The sequence below is a fragment of the Onychostoma macrolepis genome, chromosome 02, assembly GCF_012432095.1.
Source record: "Onychostoma macrolepis isolate SWU-2019 chromosome 02, ASM1243209v1, whole genome shotgun sequence".
Taxonomy (NCBI): domain Eukaryota; kingdom Metazoa; phylum Chordata; class Actinopteri; order Cypriniformes; family Cyprinidae; genus Onychostoma; species Onychostoma macrolepis.
In genome coordinates, this window is record NC_081156.1 from 7736754 (window position 1) to 7757834 (window position 21081).

A 21081-nucleotide genomic window follows, 5' to 3' on the forward strand; every position below is an offset into this window, starting at 1 on the left:
ATTTTTTAGTTTGTATAGGTACTTTTTTATAGATAGTATATTTATATTTATAGTCAAAATCTATCAGTAGGATAGTTGTGTATAGGTTTATATTGTCTTACTCCATTGTTGTATGCCTGTATTTATGTAGCACCGTGGTCCTGTGAGGCACGACATTTCGTTCCACTGTATGCCCCTGCATGTAGCGGAATGACAATAAAGCTCAACTTGACTTGACTTGATAATGTCAAATCGCACATCCTTAAAACAACAATTACGATATTATAGCAGCTCCTTACGTGAGCATCCTGACAATTAAAGGCCTTAACAATTGAACCTGATGATCCTGAACATTTTGCCACACACTTGTCCCTGCATTTCTTGTGTTTGAAACTCTCTCTGTATTTAACCAAGCTCTCGAGCTTAAAATGTGTAGATTCGGTGGCGAATGCTGTTAGTGTTACCTGTGCAAACTTCGTCCACACACAGTGCATTTTCATAGCAGAGCCTCTCGAAGTCTTTCAACCATTCTCTCCGAAAACTGTACGCCTTCTTTTCGGCTGCTGGGTCAACATTCACCACATGATCTCTATCACCAGCAACATTATTTGTAACTTTAGGTGGTTTACAAAAGAAATCTGTCAATCTTTTCTCTCTTCTTCAGCCCATTTGCATTTCCCGCAGTAGTTAGCTCCCGGTCACCTGACAGCGGAAAGCAGCAAGTGAGTGATTGACAGCTAATATATTAACCAATCTAAAATCTGCATTAAATTTAAGGACATAAAGATGAAGTTATGTAACGTTTGATAGAACGGCAGAACGGTCCGTTTCAGCACACAGAAGGCACATAACTGTGAACGTTTTTAGAGAAATTACAACAGGTCGCACTACAACAATTATATGCACTCGCACAAATGCTCCCAAATATATTTTGAGGTCGCACAGATTAAATTATGGGAGCATATGCGACCACAATGGTCGCAATTTCGAGCCTTGTGAAGTGCTCCAAAATTTCTTGGTAAACGGGTGCAGTGACTTTGGTTTTCAAAAAACACAATGGACCAACACCAGCAGATGACATTGCACCCCAAATCAACACAGACTGTGGAAACTTAACACTGGACTTCAAGCAACTTGGGCCTTCCTCCAGACTCTAGGACCTTGGTTTCCAAATGAAATACAAACTTGCTCTCATCTGAAAAGAGGACTTTGGACCACTGGGCAACAGTCCAGTTCTTCTTCTCCTTAGCCCACACTGTTAAAAATTGTCCTGTTAAAAAACAGTAAAGAACTGGCAGCTTGGTTGCCAGCAAGTAACTGTAAAATTAACTGTGTCTTACTGTTGGTGAAATTTACAGTTGACTACTGTTTTTGCAAATACAGCATAACACTTTTTTTGCTCTTCTTCACAACTAAACAAACAATGTGTAAACTACAATACAAATATACTATACCATTGTGTACGCTATTGAGTAATGGCCTGCTAGTAAAAAGGACAACATTTTCTTCTTGGTTTTTAATATATATTTGTACCCTTTGAAATAGTGACTTGAAATTTAACGCAAGTAAAGCAGCTTTAAAGTGTTGATTCAAAACTTGGTTTGCTTTATAAAAAAAAAAACTTTCTTAGAAAAAACATTAAAGACAATAATTGAAATTTAAGGGGAAGAAGTGGTCATAACAGAAATAAACTCAACATATTCCCCACATCAGATTCTGACTTACAGAACATTGGTACAAAATGAAAACAAATGGTAAAATAAAGCCCAAAGCTTATTACATTTATGACAATAAATGTACATTTCAGCTGTATAAATGATAAATAAATTGCTTTAACTCTTTAACAATTAATTCTAATAGGTCATGCAGGCTGTCCAAAAAAATAACTCTGGACACAAAGATTAAGTGAAAAACTTAGAGAACACCTGAGTAAATGTTTTTGAGTGAATAGAAATGAATGAATACCTGAAAAAATAGAGATCAAGAGACTGTGTGTGTGGGTGTGTGCGCACGCACATTTTTGTGACAAATGAGGACATAAATTTGTATAATGACAGGTATTACAAGGAGAAGGTGACTTTTCAGGACATTACCCCATGTCCCCACTTTTCAAAAGGCTTGTAAATCACACAGAATGGAGTGAATTGAAAATATGAAATAGCACAAAGTTCGCTGTAAAGGGTAGGTTTAGGTGTAGGGCAATAGCACATACAGTTTTTACAGTATAAAAACCATTACGCTTATGGGATGTCCCCACTTTTCACAAAAACAAACGTGTGTGTGTGTGTGTGCGTGATGTGAGTGTGTGTGTGTGTGTGTGTGTGGTGTGTGCGCACGCACATTTTTGTGACAAATGAGGACATAAATTTGTATAATGACAGGTATTACAAGGAGAAGGTGACTTTTCAGGACATTACCCCATGTCCCCACTTTTCAAAAGGCTTGTAAATCACACAGAATGGAGTGAATTGAAAATATGAAATAGCACAAAGTTCGCTGTAAAGGGTAGGTTTAGGTGTAGGGCAATAGCACATACAGTTTTACAGTATAAAACCATTACGCTTATGGGATGTCCCCACTTTTCACAAAAACAAACGTGTGTGTGTGTGTGATGTGAGTGTGTGTGTGTGTGTGTGTGTGTGTGTGTGGTCTGTGGTGTGTAATACTTGTATAAAGTCCAACTCAAAATCTATCAATTTTTTTAAGTAGACTGCAGACACGAGGGTTCACGGTTTTCTTTTTCTGGGTGACCTTCCCCATCAGCTTTGATATGACTCCTCCAGCCCTGGTCCCTTTTCCGGATTTATCTCGATGAACCACCTGAAAAACAAATGTGTGTGTTTAGAATTAGTGTGGAGGGGAAAAAAAGATGGTAACACTTTATCTTAGGGTCTCTTAACTAGTTGCTTATTAGCATGCATATTACTAGACTATTAGCCATTTATTAGTAGTAATTAAGCACATAGTAATGCCTTATTCTGCATGACCTTATTCTACATCCCTAATCCTACCCAATACCTAAACTTAACAACTACCGCACTAACTATTAATAAACAGCAAATTAAGAATTTATTGAGGGAAAAGTCGTAGTTAATGGTGAATAAGTGTTCCCTATTCTAAAGTGTTGCCAAAAAGGGTACTCACAGATAGCATATAAATATTAAAAGTATATAAAATTATATTCTTGTATCAAGAACACTTCACTTTACTTTGTCAGGAAAGGAAAGCTTTCTTAAGAAGCTCCAACACTCAGATCTTTTGGGCTGAATGATGTGTTTCAGTCTAGATTAAAGATATCTCTTTGTTCAAGCATTGACATAACACATCTTATACCCTACTATTTTAGCCATGTCTGATAGAACTGTAACATATGCACATGATCATCATTTTAATGAAGAAAAAGGATGGGTCCTAGATGAATCTGTTTCCTTTCAAGGTTTCCACCAACACCTCACCACCGATAGACATTTTATTTCCTTGACATTCACCTACTGCTCACTGGGGCTCAAATATTTGACAGGAAATTTCTCTGTTTGATGCTAGATTCCCTGTTTATTAGGGCCAAATGTTTCAATGAAACATACATTTTTTGTATAGCTGCTTTAAAAATATGTGTATTGTAAAAAGTGATATAGAAATAAAATGTGAAGTGAATTGAATGTATGCATCCAAGTATCTAACCTTTGAATAATTTCCAACATGCATGCCTCTTCAGCTTGGTATTGAAGATTGAAATTGTTGTAAGTAGAAAAATCAGCTGCAACCCAGACAGAAAAGCTGGCTGGATGCCCTCACAAATGATGTGCTCCTCAAGGCTGATCATCCAGTGCTGGATTCTTCTTCCTGGTGTTTCACCTGAACCTTTAAAAAGAAAAACACATTTAATGTTTTAATTTAATTCACATTTAATTTCAGCATTGAATGCAAGGAAAACTAAAATCATTTTAAACAGTCACAGAGTTCAGCACTTCTAACATAAAAGCATTTCAACATGGACTGGTCTGGACAGACCTTTAAGTCAAAATGTGTATACTGTAAATTGTGTATTGTAAAATGTATTTTCATTTATATTCAGACAACAAAGAAAGCCCATCCACTGAAAGTCCACACAAGTGCATGGTAAATAAAACCTCAATTTCAAACATGCTAGCTTTACACATGAAAACATTGGTTCTCATACTTAGCTTTCGTGTTTACATTTTTAAGTGCTCCAAGCATATGATTTCCACTTCAGAAATCCAGCTAATAAGTATTCTAACACTTTAACTACAAAACCAACATGGATTGATGCAAAAACATAACCAACATAAAAACAATATAAGCACAACAGTAAAAATCCCCCTTAGAATAAACATGTCATACTAGAACATGCTTACCCAAATTTGCAGTCACAATGACACCGAAATTTTGAGTTTGTTCGTTTGTTTTTTTCAAACAGTGGAGGTTTAATGCGTTAGCAAATTCTGCAAACTGATAGCCTATTAGCAAACAACACCGGCCATTTCAGCATGTTACAGAGACATCGATGTGATTTCAATGCAACAGTGTTTGAAAACTTAACTTTGCATAAGAATGATCTCATAACGAATGAAACTCACCCTGTAATTGGGAATAATATAATCCGAGTCACAGAGTCAGAAATCCAGTTGCACTCGATGATGTCGTATTTGGCGCGTTTATCACTGAAAAAAGCAAATTAAAGATAGTGTCACTTCCGATATCCACTATACAGATTAGTTGCAGTAGCAAATGTAATGTATTTTGTCTATGAAATCGCGCAAAGCAAAGGGGAACTTACCTGTTAACAAGACGGATGAAAGTCCCGGCGTGCTCACTGCAGTTTACAAAAATACTGGATAGTAATGTTTTATTTCCTTCGAGTTATAAATACAGTAGAATGCCGTTATATTGTGTCTACGTCATTTCACAAAAAAAAAAAAAAAAAACAGTAATGTACTGCTTTTGAACATAACAGGATTATACTGTTGAAATTCTGCCGTAAATTAACAGCAATTTTTAACAGTGCAGGTAAGACACCTCTGATGTGGTTCAGGAGTGGCTTAACAAGAGGAATACGACAACTGTAGCCAAATTCCTTGACACGTCTGTGTGTGGTGGCTCTTGATGCCTTGACCCCAGCCTCAGTCCATTCCTTGTGAAGTTCACACAAATTCTTGAATCGATTTTGCTTGACAATCCTCATAAGGCTGCGGTTCTCTCGGTTGGTTGTGCATTGTTTTCTTCCACACTTCCACTCAACTTTCTGTTAACATGCTTGGATACAGCACTCTGTGAACAGCCAGCTTCTTTGGCAATGAATGTTTGTGGCTTACCCTCCTTGTGAAGGGTGTCAATGATTGTCTTCTGGACAACTGTCAGATCAGCAGTCTTCCCCATGATTGTGTAGCCTAGTGAACCAAACTGAGAGACCATTTTGAAGGCTCAGGAAACCTTTGCAGGTGTTTGGAGTTGATTAGCTGATTGGCACGTCACCATATTCTAATTTGTTGAGAGTGAATCGGTGGGTTTTTGTTAAATGTGAGCCAAAATCATCACAATTAAAAGAACCAAAGACTTAAACTACTTCAGTCTGTGTGCATTGAATTTATTTAATACACGAGTTTCACAATTTGAGTTGTATTACTGAAATAAATGAACTTTTCCACGACATTCTAATTTATTGAGATGCACCTGTATATGTGTGTATATATATATATATATATATATATATATATATAGCCCCAGGGCCCAGTGAGGTCTTAATGCGGCTCTGCCGATCAGATCTAATAGCCTACAACACACAAATTTGCTGTTGGCACACTTTGTAGAAAAAACAAACAAACAAACAAAATGCCTTCACAAAAAAGGAGAAAGACACCGAGAGAGAAAGAGCGAAGGGAGGCTGCTAAAGGCAGGTCAAGGGTAAATCATCGTATAGAATATTTAGCAGTTTGTCACACTTCAATTCTTGCTATTAAGTATTTTTTCCATTATAATCACATGTCTTAGTTCAGTATATTCATACTATAATATTTTATTAAAACCATATTAATAGGCCTATAATAGTTAAAAAGGTAATATAAATGTTATAAATGAGCTGTTTATTATTTATGCTTTATAATATTAAATGAAATGTCTAATACTTATACTTCCATTGAAGATGAGGCAGAAGCATACTCCGAGAGTGAGGGAGAGCTCACTCTATCAAAACATCTACAATAAAGTCTGAAATTAGTACAGAGTGTGCTGTCTTCTCTTTTAATTGTACACTACCACTCAAAAGTTTTTGAACAGTAAGGTTTTTTATTTATTTTTTATTTAAAGAAGTCTCTTCTGCTCACCAAGCCTGCACTTTTTTTATCCAAAGTACAGCAAAAACAGTACAATTCTGAAATATTGTTTTTACTATTTAATTCTATTTAATATTCTATTTGAATATATTTTAAAATGTCATTTATTCCTGTGATTTCAAAGCTGAATATTTAGCATCATTACTCCAGTCACATTTCTTTTCAGGTTTCTTTGATGAATCGAAAGAAGAACGGCATTTATCTAAAATAGAAATCTTTAGTAACATTATAAATGTCTTTGTCATCATGATTTTTATCAATTTAAAGCATCCTTGCTAAATAAAATTATTAATTTCTATACTTCTTTCCTATATATGGTTGAATGGTTATAGTGTATAAATGCTGATCTTTGGATATTTTTATTCATCAAAGAATCCTGAAAGAAATCTACTCAACTGTTTTAAATATTGATAAATATTTTAAATATTAAAAAAAACATTAAAAATCTTACTGTTTAAAAACTTGACTGGTAGTGTATATTTATAACAACTGGATAATTTGTATTAACAAGCACCCACCCCCTTAGTGCCCCTTTTTTTGGTTTGGGCCACTGCCCCTCAAAATGTTTGTGCACCGGCCATGTATATGTCATATATTACATTTCCGTATGGGCTACGCCCCTGGAGACGTCCATTCTCTTATAGCTCTCGCGGTACGTTGATGTCATACACCGATCGGTCTGCGCAACAGCTCTGGCTGCAGCCAGAAACTTTTCCAGGAGCCACCCCCCGCTTCGCCACTTCTGTTCTGCATTTAACAGAAGTGCGCCACACTTTCGCTTTTGTTTGAGAGCCGCAGTTTTTCAAATGGCGTCTCAAGAAGGTGAGTATGATTCATTGTATATTAATTTTAAATGTTACGTAGGCCTATGTGGTGGAGCTAGAGTGGTGTCCAAAAACATTGCAGAGCTTTTATTAAGTTTTATTAAGAAAATTCAAATGATAAATACAGTTTTGGAGCTCTTTTTTTAGTTCAAGCGAAGCAGGAGTGCTTTCTAAATAGCATGAAATAAACATTAAATAAACATCCGATCCATGTTAAAAGATATACTATGACTTATTGAATGTATAGTGTCTCATCTCATAATTGTCCAATTAACCCATTTAATCCCACAAGTGACTGTAAAAAGGTTTTCATTTATAAAGCTCTAAAAACCTTTACTGACTGATGTTTTAGTGCACTTCCTGCAAATATAGAAACAATAAAGGGTCTCAATTAAATATGTGCAGTTTCACATGATTAGTGCAAATTGTCACATGACCAGAGCAGTTTATTTCCTGTTTGCACCTTGAGAAGATGATAACTGCATCAAAGCTCCAAAACAAAAGGCTAGTAAAGTATGTTAACAAAGATATGACAAATAATTTTGGTACACATTATCTTTAAGTTGTTTAGTATTAATATATGAATTCACATATATTCAGTTTTGTTGAGTAAAACATGTTTACATGCTTTCATAGAATGAGTAAACATGTTGATGGTCACAATAGTGACCGGTGGGATAACAGTGAACTTAGGTATACAATACAAATCCAATTGCAGTTGTTGGTGAAAATTGCAATACAATGTTGCAATTACAAAATATTGCACTAAATAAAAAATTCAATTTACAATATTGATGTTGTAATACTGGCAGCACTAATATAAAAATGTAATGTTATATTTTACAAAGAAGTAACAGTTTTGAAATGTGTTGATGGTTGAATTGTTTTGTTTTTTTTATCTCAGTGTTCCTATCAATGTGTAAGTTTTTTTTTTTAATGCATAATAGTAACCCTAGAATGTGATAAAACAGTTTAAAATAGCTGGGCTAAGATATATAACTATTTTTATGACTGCAGAAATATGTGATTTCAGTACTCATGCACCATATCCCACTGGTAACAACTGTGACCGACCATAAAACATGATTAGTGATTATTTCATAGGGACATAATTTGGATATTTTCATGTCTGGGAAAAATTTGGGATTAAATGGGTTAATGTTTCGACCGCGGAAAGACAGCAGCTAGAATGCATGGTCACATAACAGCAGAAAATCCGTGTCCATAGTGAGAAAAATCTTGCAAAAATAAAATTTATTATTTATTTACAATTTGTTTTTATTGTTAATAAAATAGATAGATATATAGATATGGCCTGCCCTGCTGAAAAAAAAAATGGTTAAAACCAGCCTAAGCTGGTTGGTTGGTTTTAGATGGTCCAGCCTGGTCTAGGCTGGTCATCAGGCTGGTTTTAGAGGGAATTTGGCCACTTCCTTAGCTCGTCAGGCTGGGAGACCAGCTGGAACAACCAGCTAAAACCAGTTTGACCAGCTTGGCCAGGCTGAGAGACCAGCTAAAACCAGCTACTTCCAGCTTAAACCAGCTAAGACCAGGCAACCAGCTTAGGCTGGTTGTAGCTGTTTTTTATTTATTTTATTTAATTTTTTTTTTTCAGTAGGGTGTTATTATAAAAAATGGTCTAATATGAACTTAAATACAAATTAATTACTTTAACCTTAACAATAGGGTTCTCCCTGTATAATTTAGTTTAGAAGTTTAAAAAAATAATGTACTTAATTGCAAGCTTGTTAATTATTCCTGAATAATTCTCACTCGAGGCTGAACTGAAGTTGGCAGCCCAGTTTGAGGTTTTAGGTTTCATGAACAACATTTACAAAATTCACTGTAACCACAAGTTAATTTTAGATCTTTTCTCCTTACCACTGGTTAATGAGATGATAGAAATAAGACTAACCATTAGTCTTATTTCAATAGACTAACATTTGATGTTACAGTTTACAGTATTTCTTGTGGAGTTCGTTCAGTCTAAAAGCAAGCTATATCAAAACAACATGACACTTCCTTATAGGCCTATTGCGTATCTTTGTCAAACTGCTTATTTAAAGCCCCAATGCTTTACTTACAATAACTAAAATTCTACCTGATATAAATGTGATCACATTGTCAAATAATTCTATCCCAGCTTCCTTGAAATGTGATTTTTTTTTTACTTTAACCTAGTGTGTTTGCAAATTTACCAGCAGCATTAAAAGGAGAATTTTTAGCATTATTTTTGTATTACTTTAAACCTAAATCTAAACGTGTCACTTCCTTAATATTGATCATTTGTCTTCAACTTTTTGTTTAAATTCACATTCAGGGATATGTAGAGAGTTCCTCAGGGGCAGGGGCTCAAATGTAAAATGGGGGAAATGTAAAGAAAAATATATATACACACGTGGTCAGAATTGTTGGTACCCTTGGTAAATTATGATCAAAGAAGGCTGTGAAAATTAATCTGCATTGTTAATCCTTTTGATCTATTATTTAAAAAAAATCACAAAAATCTAACCTTTCATTGAAGAATAAGAATTTAAAATTGGGGGAAATATCATTATGAAATAAATGTTTTTCTCTAATACACATTGGACACAATTAACGGCACCCTTTTATTCATTACTTTTTGAAACCTCCATTTGCCAAAATAGTATAGGAGTTTTCTCCTATAATGCCTGATGAGGTCAGAGAACACCTGACAAGAGATCAGAGACCATTCCTTCATCCAGAATCACTCCAGACCCTTTAGATTCCCAGCTCCATGTCGCTGCTTCTTCTCTTCAGTTCACTCATGTTCTACAGGGTTCAGGTCAGAGGACTGGAATGGCCAGCAGAAGCTTGGTTTTGTGCTCAGTGACCCATTTTTGTGTTGTTTTTGAGGTTTATGTTTGGATTATTGTACGGTTGGAAGATCCAAACATGGCCCATTATAAGATTTCTAACAGAGTCAGTCACTTTTTGATTTTTTATCTGTTGGTATTTGATAGAATCAGTGATGCCATGTGTCTAAACAAGATGTCCAGGACCTCCAGCAGAAATATAGACCCACAACATCAAAAATACAGCAGTATATTTCATTGTACACGTGGAGTACTTTTTATCCCTGTGTTCACCAAACCCATCTTGAGTGTCTGCTGCTAAAAAGCTCATTTTTTAGTTTCATCTGACCATAGAAGCCAGTCCCATTTGAAGTTCCAGTCGTGTCTGATAATTGAATATGCTGGAGTTTGTTTTTAGATGAGCGAGGAGAATTTTTCTTGAAACCCTCCCAAACAACATGTGCTGATGTAGCTGCTGTTTGACAATTTTTTTTATTTTATTTTATTTTTTTTATACAGTTTTCTGACCCTGAGACTATATTCTTCAATTCTCCAGCTGTGGTTCTTAGAAAGTCTTTAGCTGCTCAAACTCTCCTTCTCACCGTGCATTAGGACGATATAGACACACGTCCTCTTCCAGGCAGTTTCCTAACATTTTATGTTGATTGAAAATTCTTAATTATTGCCCTGATGGTGGAAATGGGAATTTTCACTGCTCTAGCTCTTTTCTTAAAGCCACTTCACTAATTTGTGAAGCTCAGTTATCTTTTGCTGCACATCATAAATATATTCTTTGGTTTTTCTCATTGTGATGGATGATTAAGGGAATTTGGGCTTTGTTTTCCCTCCTGTTTATATTTCTGTGAAACAGGAAGCCATGGCTGGATAATTTCATGTTCATAATCACCCTGGAGTGCTCAAAATTGTGAATATGAATGGGAATATATTTCAGATATATTTTACTCATAAGAATTTCTAGGGGTACCAGTAATTGTGTCCAACATGTATTTGAGAAAAAAACATTTCATAATGATATTTCCCCCCATTTTAAATTCTTATTATCCAAATGAAAGCTTACTTTTTTGTGATTTAAAAAAAATAAAAATAAAAATAAAAAGGATTAACAATGCACATTTATTTTCACAGCCTTCTTTGATCAAATTCTGACCACGTGTGTGTGTGTGTGTGTGTGTGTATGTATGTGACCGGTGCTGGCAAAATGAGTCAGAATGCGCAAATTTTCAAAAATGGGTTATTTTTATACCTTCAAAATGATATATGACTTGTTGGAATCGGATAAAAAATGACTGAGATACAGCCGTTTGAAGGCAATAGAGGCAGCAGATCTGATTTTGAGAAAAATCGAGTTAAAGATTCCAAAGCAGAATCACCAAGCAACGTTGCATATTTTCCTCCAATTCTTTTCTTAATAATAATTACTATAATTTTAATCACAATATAGCTATTTTTATTTTATCTTTGTTATTAAAAACAAGAGATGCAAATAAACAGTATTTAATCAAGAGCAGCGAGTGATTCCGTCTTTTCTTTTAACATTGAGACATATCTATATTAAGACCTACTATAATATATGGATCAAATATAATGTTACACATCAGATTTCCCCCCAACTATTAACTAAACGTTCATGTCAGTCATAACAGATTATGATGTGAATCTCGCCAATACATATTTCGCAATAATGTACTTTATAAGGGAGATCGGGCGCTCGCGGAAAGGCGCGTTTTATGCACTTATGCTTTGCAAATGTCAGTCAGCACGATCGTCATCAGCATGGGTTTGAAAATCATATTTCACTGGTTTGGACTCATGTCATTGAGAATTTGATATGAATATTAACAGCTGAAATTCTGCGCTTTGCAACAATAGACTTACAACTTTTGGTGAGGAGAAGCAGCAGCCGTCGTCCAGAAGTGCGCAGAGAAAAAGGTACTCCTCTCAGAAAACGTACAAATAAAGATCATTTTAGATGTTTAATTACTATTTGGAGCATTGTGATCGCTAGAAGAGGGCTTAATGAACTTATTTTTTTGAAAACCTCAAAATCGACCAAAACTGACATTTTTCACTTCTTGCCTTTAGCTCAAAATTAGATCGTGCGACTTCCGACTCATTTCGCCAGAACGGGTCACACACACACACACACACACACACACACACACACACACACATATATATATATATATATATATATATATATATATATATATATATATATGTATGATACATACAGTATCTCACAGAAGTGAGTACACCCCTCACATTTTTGTAAATATGACAACACTGAAGAAATGACACTTTGCTACAATGTAAAGTAGTGAGTGTACAGCTTGTATAACAGTGTAAATTTGCTGTCCCCTCAAAATAACTCAACACACAACCATTAATGTCAAAACCGCTTGGCCACAAAAGTGAGTGAAAATGTCCAAATTGGGCCCAATTAGCCATTTTCTCTCCCCGGTGTCATGTGACTCGTTAGTGTTACAAGGTCTCAGGTGTGAATGGGGAGCAGGTGTGTTAAATTTGGTGTTATCGCTCTCACTCTCTCATACTGGTTTCTGGAAGTTCAACAAGGTACCTCATGGCAAAGAACTCTCTGAGGATCTGAAAAAAAATAATTGTTGCTCTACATAAAGATGGCGTAGGCTATAAGAAGATTGCCAAGACCCTGAAACTGAGCTGCAGCACGGTGGCCAAAACCATACAGTGGTTTAACAGGACAGGTTCCACTCAGAACAGGCCTCGCCATGGTCGACCAAAGAAGTTGAGTGCACGTGCTCAGCGTCATATCCAGAGGTTGTGTTTGGGAAATAGACGTATGAGTGCTGCCAGCATTGCTGCAGAGGTTGAAGGGGTGGGGGGGTCAGCCTGTCAGTGCTCAGACCATACGCCACACACTGCATCAAATTGGTCTGCATGGCTGTCGTCCCAGAAGGAAGCCTCTTCTAAAGATGATGCACAAGAAAGCCCGCAAACAGTTTGCTGAAGACAAGCAGACTAAGGACATTGATTACTGGAACTATGTCCTGTGGTCTGATGAGACCAAGATAAACTTATTTGGTTCAGATGGTGTCAAGCGTGTGTGGCGGCAACCAGGTGAGGAGTGCAAAGACAAGTGTGTCTTGCCTACAGTCAAGCATGGTGGTGGGAGTGTCATGGTCTGGGCTGCATGAGTGCTGCCAGCACTGGGGAGCTACAGTTCACTGAGGGAACCATGAATGCCAACATGTACTATGACATACTGAAGCAGAGACTGGGTTGCAGGGCAGTATTCCAGCATGATAACGACCCCAAACACACCTCCAAGACGACCACTGCCTTGCTAAAGAAGCTGAGGGTAAAGGTGATGGACTGGCCAAGCATGTCTCCAGACCTACACCTATTGAGCATCTGTGGGGCATCCTCAAACGGAAGGTGGAGGAGCGCAAGGTCTCTAACATCCACCAGCTCTGTGATGTCGAGGAGTGGAAGAGGACTCCAGTGGCAACCCGTGAAGCTCTGGTGAACTCCATGCCCAAGAGGCTTAAGGCAGTGCTGGAAAATAATTGTGGCCACACAAAATATTGACACTTTGGGCCCAATTTGGACATTTTCACTTAGAGGTGTACTCACTTTTGTGGCCAGCGGTTTAGACATTAATGGCTGCGTGTTGAGTTATTTTGAGGGGACAGCAAATTTACACTGTTATACAAGCTGTACACTCACTACTTTACATTGTAGCAAAGCGTCATTTCTTCAGTGTTGTCACATGAAAAGATATAACAAAATATTTACAAAAATGTGAGGGGTGTACTCACTTCTGTGAGATACTGTATATAGGTCAAAAGTTTGGATACATTACTATTTTATATTTTTGCAAGAAGTCACTCATGGTAATCAATCCTGCATTTATTTGATCAAAATTGAAATATACTTTAAAATACATTTTATGTAGTGCTGATTTATTATCAATGCTGGAAACATGATACTTTTTTCAGGATTCTTTGATGAATAAAAAGTAAAAAAAAATAAGCATTAACTGCATTTATTTAAAACAATATACATTTTGTAAAAATACACACTACCATTCAAAAGCTTGAGGTCAGTATTTATTTTATTTTTATTTATTTTTCTGAAATAAATTAATTTTTATTCAGCAAGGATTTGTTAAATTGATAGAAAAATTGATGGTAAAGATTTAAATTGTTTATCTCTATTTTGAATAAATGCTGTTCTTTTTAACTTTTTATTTATCAACGAACCCCCCAAAAAACAAAAACAAATAAGCAGTACAACGGTTTCCAACATTGATAATAAATCAGCATATTAGAATGATTTCTGAAGCATCATGCACTGAAGACTGGAGTAATGATGCTGAAAATTCAGCTTTGAATCACAGAAATAAATGATATTTTAAAGTATATTAAAATAGAAAAACATTCTTTTAAATTGTAATAATATTTCACAATATTAGTTTTTTGATCAAAATAAATACAGAATTGATGAGCATAGAAGACACTTTCTTAATCAAAAATGGTAATATAATAAAGTCCTTTCACGTCACCATTTCTCCCGCCTACACTTCACATAATAGGCCTGTAGGTGGCACTTGGGCTTTATTAACTATGACAGTTTCATTAAAATAGTAAACGGTGTAGGCCTATCAATACATAAATATAAGTTCATTGAATACTGCTTACCATTATTGTGACTTTTGGTGCAAAACTGCGGTTTTGTGCAGTGCTTTTGTAATCATTTAGCATCCATTTTCTCAGCGATGCAATTTGATTTATAAAATGAGACAAACCGCAGATCCAGATTGCTCCACAAATGTAAGCTTTTCTGTCCCTTGTCATTTTCAACCGATTTATGACCGCTCCACTTCACATTATTGTCCAATTGTTTGGTTTATTTTTAAGTTTCCGAACAGACTGTAGAATATCAGTCGATCAAGGAAAACGCACCCAAACCATAGCGACGCCTCAGATTGACAGATATGTAAAAAATAAACAGGAATTTTCCAACTTTTGAGCGATTAGCGATTAGTTTTGTACACATTGTCATGTTAATTATAATTCAAATGCATTTTGTTTTATTGACCACAATATCATTGCTAATTGTCTGAGAGGGGCACTTTTGAATAATTTTGAAATTATTAGGCTAAACAAATGTTTGTGCATTGTCAAGTAATTCAGCCACAACATACTGTGTTTTAGATTTAACAAGTTTTTGTAAATAATCAACAGCCCCATCTAGTATGGAAATGAAGATATCAGAGAGAAGAGGCAGCATGACTCCTCCTCCAAACAGTAAGTGTAACACACACACATTTTGCAGTTGTTTTGTCGCTGAATAATAATAGATGCATGGCTGTACAGAATGTAAAACATTTCACAGAATTTTACTACAAATTTCACTAAACCTTGTTCACATGATTGTATTACTAGATATTTACAACAACAACAAATTCATTACAGCTTGATCTGTCATAAAACACTGATACTACCATTTTATTTATTTATTTATTTTCAGTATCTGAATTAAGGATTTGGTTGTTGGGAGAAGACTGGGCTGATAAGAGTTCAGTGGGAAACTTGCTCTTGGGAAGAAATGAATTTGAAACAGAAGCTCCTCTCTCACTCCATCAGTGTGCTAAACCAGGCAGAGGACAGATTGAGGATCAAAGCATATCTGTGGTCATCACACCAAATCTGTTTAACAGAGATGTTCCTGCAGATGAAGTTACTCGGGCACTAACAGATTGTGAGGCAATGTCTGCTCCAGGTCCACATGTACTTCTACTAATTCTACAACCAGATACTTCCAAAGAGAAGATCAAGTATATGAGTAACACCATGAACTCCTGGTCAGAGCACACAATGAATTATACTTTGGTACTGGTGATGGAGGGAGAGAAAAAAATCAGTATTGCTAAAGAGAAAAAACTGACAGATTTATTTAAAGAAAAATGCCACAAAATATTGACAGATCAACACAGTTTAGACACTGACCTATTTGAAAAAATCAAGAACTTGGTGAAGGAGAATGAATGGAATTATCTCAGCTTGGAAATATATGAATCACCACCAGAGATGCCATCAAAGAAAAAAGTGGAGAAATTTGCCAGATTTTGTAAGTTACTTAAATAAGACAGTTCTGTACATTTACACCACATTAATTTCAAATTACTGTCACTTGTTTTTCATTTAGCCTCATATCCAATATTAATGTTTTTAACTAATTAAGGAATGTGTATACAATAATGTTATTTTAATGATATTGTATGTTGTCTCCAAGCATCGGACGTTAAACACAAAATTCAATCATTTGTGCAAACATCATCTCAGAGTACAAGAAACAAAGAAAGTAAGTGATTATTATTTTCATGGTATCAAATCTTCAGTCATGACCCTCATGCAATAGAACTTATATAGAACCATAATAACCAGAATTTCTTTACTCACTTAAAAGCCTCATTCCTTCCCGGAGAAGCAGACATAATGACTTGCTTTACGAATGTAAATAATATAATTATGGTAGATGAGAGATGTATTTTAAATAAAATTAAATAAATATAAAAATAAAATAAAATCTTTTAAATAAAAGTCCACAAGTCATAAGTTTTATGATGATTTTCTAATACAGGATGTAAGTGCTTTTTTGGAGATATAGATGTTTTTCACTGAACAATGTAAACTCCTGAAAGACCTAAATACTGTCTTTCTTTGAAATTAAAATGTTAATATTTATGATAACACAACTGACCCTGATCTTGTTTGTTTCAGTGCCCGTTCTCAATCTGGTGATGTTTGGTAGTAACCGTTCTGGGAAGACTTTAGCAGTGAACACAATACTGGGCCTCAGAGAGTCTGCAGAAGTGTCTGAATTTGAAACCCATCATACATGTGTCAAGAGAGATGGTGTGATATGTGGACACAAGGTCACCCTGGTTGAAATGCCGAAGCTAAACAAAACATCTCTGTCTCAGAAGGATGTGCTGCATGAGGCATACCGTGCTCTGTCTTTATGTTCATTTAACATAAACACATTTCTCCTGGTCCTTACTGTTGATCCTCTCACTGACGATGATAAAGGAGAACTTAAATTAATGAGTGACATATTTGACACAGCTGATGGGAAGTTCTGGAATTGTCTGATGATCATCTTCATATATCAAGGGAACAGACAGGACAAGATTGTCGATGAATTCATACATGTAAACAAAGACATTCAGACATTACTGAAGAAATGTGGGAACAAATATTACGTACTCAGTGTTAAACAAAGACCTGATAGTACACAGGTCTCAGAACTGCTGCAGATGAGCTATGCAGTTACTTGCTACTCATTTCCCATATATCTGCAAGCTCAGATGGACAACAGAATTCAACTAGAGGCCAGAATTAAAGAAGTGGAGAAAGAAATCAGAATGCTAAAAAAGATTAATCAAAAAGGTAAGACGTCATTTAGTATCTAAAGGATTGTTTTACTCAAATATGAATTATATTTTTACATTTAGATAACCATTAGTATGATGTGATTATCATGACTTTTCAACAGAAAACTGTTACATTTATGTTTATTATTTAATGTTCTTTATATTCAACTTTTTTGACAGCAAGGGGATGTTTTTAAGTCATATTTAATATGTGCATATGTTTCTATTTCTCTTCTCTGTACCATAGCTGAGACTGAGAGATTAAGCACAAACTGTGTGAGGATTGTGCTTATTGGAAAAACTGGAAATGGGAAAAGTGCCACAGGAAACACTATACTCAACAGAAAGGCATTTAAATCTCAAGCCAGTTTTAAATCGGTGACATCCTCTTGTCAGAAGGAAGTGGGGTTTGTTAATGGACATGCAGTCACTGTTGTTGATACACCGGGTCTGTTTGACACACAAGTCCCTACAGATGATGTAAAGCAAGAGATACTGAAGTGCATCGGTCTCCTCTCTCCAGGACCTCATGTGTTCTTGCTGGCGCTTAGAATTGGAAGATTCACTGCTGAAGAAAAAGAAACTCTGAACCTGATCAAGGAAACCTTTGGGAAGAACGCTGGAATGTTTAGCATCGTAATATTCACTCATGGTGATCAGCTGCAAGATCAGACAATTGAGAGCTGTCTGGAAGATACAGATTCACAAATGAAGAAGCTGATTAGAGATTGTGGAGGAAGATATCATGTGATTGACAATACAAAACCAGACAATTCTAAACAAATCACTGACTTGCTGGAAAAAATCAACAGTATGGTTGAAAAGAATGGAGGAGGGTGTTACACCAATGAGATGTTTGAGGAAGCAGAAGCTGCCATAAAACTAGAAATGGAAAGAATATTACAGAAAAAGAAAGAAGAGATGGAAAGAGAGAACAAACGTTTATGTGACAAACACGAGATGGAGATGGCAGAGATGAAGAAAAGAATAGCAGAACAAAGAGAGTTAATGGAAAGAGAGAGGAAAGCAAAGGAGGAAGAACTCAGAATCAAGGAAGAGTTCTTGCGAAATGAACTTAAGAGAAGAGATGAACAAGAAGAGAAGGAGAAGAAAGAAAGACAAGAAGCCGAAGACCTAAGAAGAATAGAAGAGGAGGATAAACAGGAACTATGGAAAAGGAAACTACAAGCAATAGAAGAGAAACGAACAAGATTAGAAGAAGAACAACAGAAGAGAGACCAGGAATATAGAGAGAAGTATGAGAGAGAGAGGAGAGAAATGGAGGAACTTCATAAAAAGAGACTGAGGAGAGAACATGAGGAAGAATACCAGAAAAACTTAAAGAGGAGAGGAGTGAATGGGTGCTGAAAGAAAAGAAAATGATTGAAGAATTTGAACAAGAAAAAAGAAAAAGAGAAGAAAAGGAAAATGAGAGGATTGAGGAGGAGCTTAAAGAAAGAGAGAGAATAGAGCGAGAGTATGAGAACAGTAAAATAGGGATGAGAAAACAGAGAGAAGAATGGGAAAAATCATGGAAGGAGGAATGGGATAAAAGAGTGAGAGACGAGCAGAAGAGAAGGGAAGAGGAGAGAGAGAAACTGAGAAGGCTTGAAGAAGCATTTGAACGAGAGCGTAAAGAGGAGGAGGAGAAGAGGAAGAGGGAAGATAAAGCCAGACGAGAACAGGAGGAGAAAGAACGAAAAGAAATGGAGGAAGAATATGAAAAGAAATTAAAAGAAATGAAGAGAAAGTATGAAGATGAGGCCAGAAAACAAGCAGAGGAATTCAATGAATTCAGAGAGAAATATACTAAAGACTTTGTGCTCTCATGTTAAAGCATGATTTAGAGATGCAGCAGCTAAAGCTAAAGCACGAAAGACAGGTCTATGAGAGTCAAAAAGAGTACAGCGTATTGAGTGAACTCTCAAAGCAAAAAGAGAAAAATCTGAGTGAAAAAATGAAAGCAATGGAAGATGAGCATCAAAGAGAGGTTGATGAGCTGAGGAAGAAGTATGAGTCCAAATGTGTTTTACTGTAATACTGATATACTGCCCTGACATGAATAATGTTAGAACTTTAGGCTGCAGTGAGTATCTTGTGTGTCCAACAGCTTCTTTAAAGGAGTCATGAACTGACCAAAATACCCTTGATCTTTTGACATATAAAAGGTCATTGTACAATAAAAACATCCTGTAAGTTTCAGAGCTCAAAACTTCCTTGTTAGTCTAAAAACAGTTCATATTGAAGCCAATTTGCCAAAACGTCAGCTTGTGGTAATAGTGTGGATAAACACCGCATCCTCAGAAGAAGAGCGGCATCGCTGTGTTTAGTCCCGCCCACCGATTCACGCATGTAGTGTTTTCAAGAGAAGCGAATGCGCAGGTCTACGCAGAAACTCGCAACACACACAAGTGTGAGTAACTCTTTTCATTACGTGATCACTATTGCTTTGTCTCTTCTTACAGATCATATGATATGTATTATTCATGCAGTTTTGATCTAAATCACAATAGTGTCCATTTATGAGAAATGTACACTGTCACACATACACAGCTAGCCAATCATAGCAGTGGGCGTTTGCTTCCGAGTCTACAATCTGCCACGCCTGTTCAAACACTGTTCAGATGAGGGAGGTTAATAACAGGACAGAAAATAGCTTATTACTTCTAAATTATGATGTTTTTTGATGTAAAAATCTTGATAACATTATAAGTGGACCTCAGAGAACAGTTGAAAAAAAGGCAGTTCATGACCCTTTAAAGGGTTAGTTCACCCAATAATGAAATTTAGCCGACGTTTTACTCACCCACAAGAATCCCAGGGACTGTATATATGACTTTCTTATTTCAGACTAATCCAATCGGAGTTATATAAAAAATTATCCTGGCTCTTCCAAGCTGTAGAATTTGTTGTCTAATTTTAAATTAACACTAAAAATTGAAATGAAAAATTTACTTACGCCAGAAATTTGCATCTATGGTGTGTGTGTGTGTGTGTGTGTCTGCATAAGCAAGTCAGGAGAATTTATAAACTGCTTGGAGATGCTGGCCATGTTTCGAGCTTTGAAACACTTCCTTCCACACCTAAGGGGACATCATGTGCTTGTCCGCACAGACAAGACATCGGTGGTCTTCGACATCAACCGACAGGGGACTGCGCTCGTGCCCCCTTTACAGGCTGGCGCACCAGATCCTCCTGTGGGCTCAGGGAAAGCTCCTCTCACTCAGAGCAGTCTACATCCCTCAATCAGGGAGCAGGCATCCTGTCGAGACGGGCTGGTGCCCGGGGAATGGAGGCTCCACCCAGAGGCTGTCTGTGAATGCGGACAGGAGGAGAGCAGACACGCGATCGATAAACTTGTGATTTAAAATTATGCTGCGCTTTATGCATTTGCCCACTGTCAGATTCATGTCATTTTCACGGTGTGCTGTATGTAAAATAAGTGTTACCTTGGCTTTCTTTGAAAAAAAAATTATTCCCAATGCACACAAACATCCCAGAATACTGAGTTGGTTACAGTGTTTATTTCCTTTTTAATTATATTTTTATTAAATATTTATTTGTGAAAAATGCTGTCAACTAAAGTATAATTGTTTATTTTACATTTATTTATTTAATCCATTTTCAAATTTCTTATATTAATTAAAATAAATAAAATTATATCTGCTTTATAT

General features: G+C 36.1%; 1 protein-coding gene across 2 annotated transcripts; it reads left to right on the plus strand.

The window, feature by feature from the left end:
• Nucleotides 1–7064: 7064 nt before the first annotated feature.
• Nucleotides 7065–18914, plus strand: LOC131553540 (GTPase IMAP family member 8-like). Of its 2 annotated transcripts, XM_058798272.1 has the most exons (7): nucleotides 7093–7151; nucleotides 11860–11919; nucleotides 15216–15278; nucleotides 15502–16101; nucleotides 16267–16335; nucleotides 16755–17423; nucleotides 17655–18914. In XM_058798272.1, exons 1-7 carry the CDS (start codon nucleotides 7136–7138, stop codon nucleotides 18773–18775), a joined length of 2598 nt encoding a protein of 865 aa, XP_058654255.1. In that variant the 5' UTR covers nucleotides 7093–7135; the 3' UTR covers nucleotides 18776–18914. The 2 variants fall into 2 exon arrangements, with proteins under 2 accessions (XP_058654263.1, XP_058654255.1); XM_058798280.1 differs by lacking the exon at nucleotides 11860–11919 and having other exon boundaries at nucleotides 7065–7151.
• Nucleotides 18915–21081: the final 2167 nt, after the last annotated feature.

Coding starts and splice junctions, on each gene's coding strand:
- LOC131553540 (XM_058798272.1), top strand. Junction 16,336..16,754: donor GAGTACAAGAAACAAAGAAA/GTAAGTGATTAT, acceptor TGTTTGTTTCAG/TGCCCGTTCTCAATCTGGTG. Junction 17,424..17,654: donor AAAAAAGATTAATCAAAAAG/GTAAGACGTCAT, acceptor TCTGTACCATAG/CTGAGACTGAGAGATTAAGC.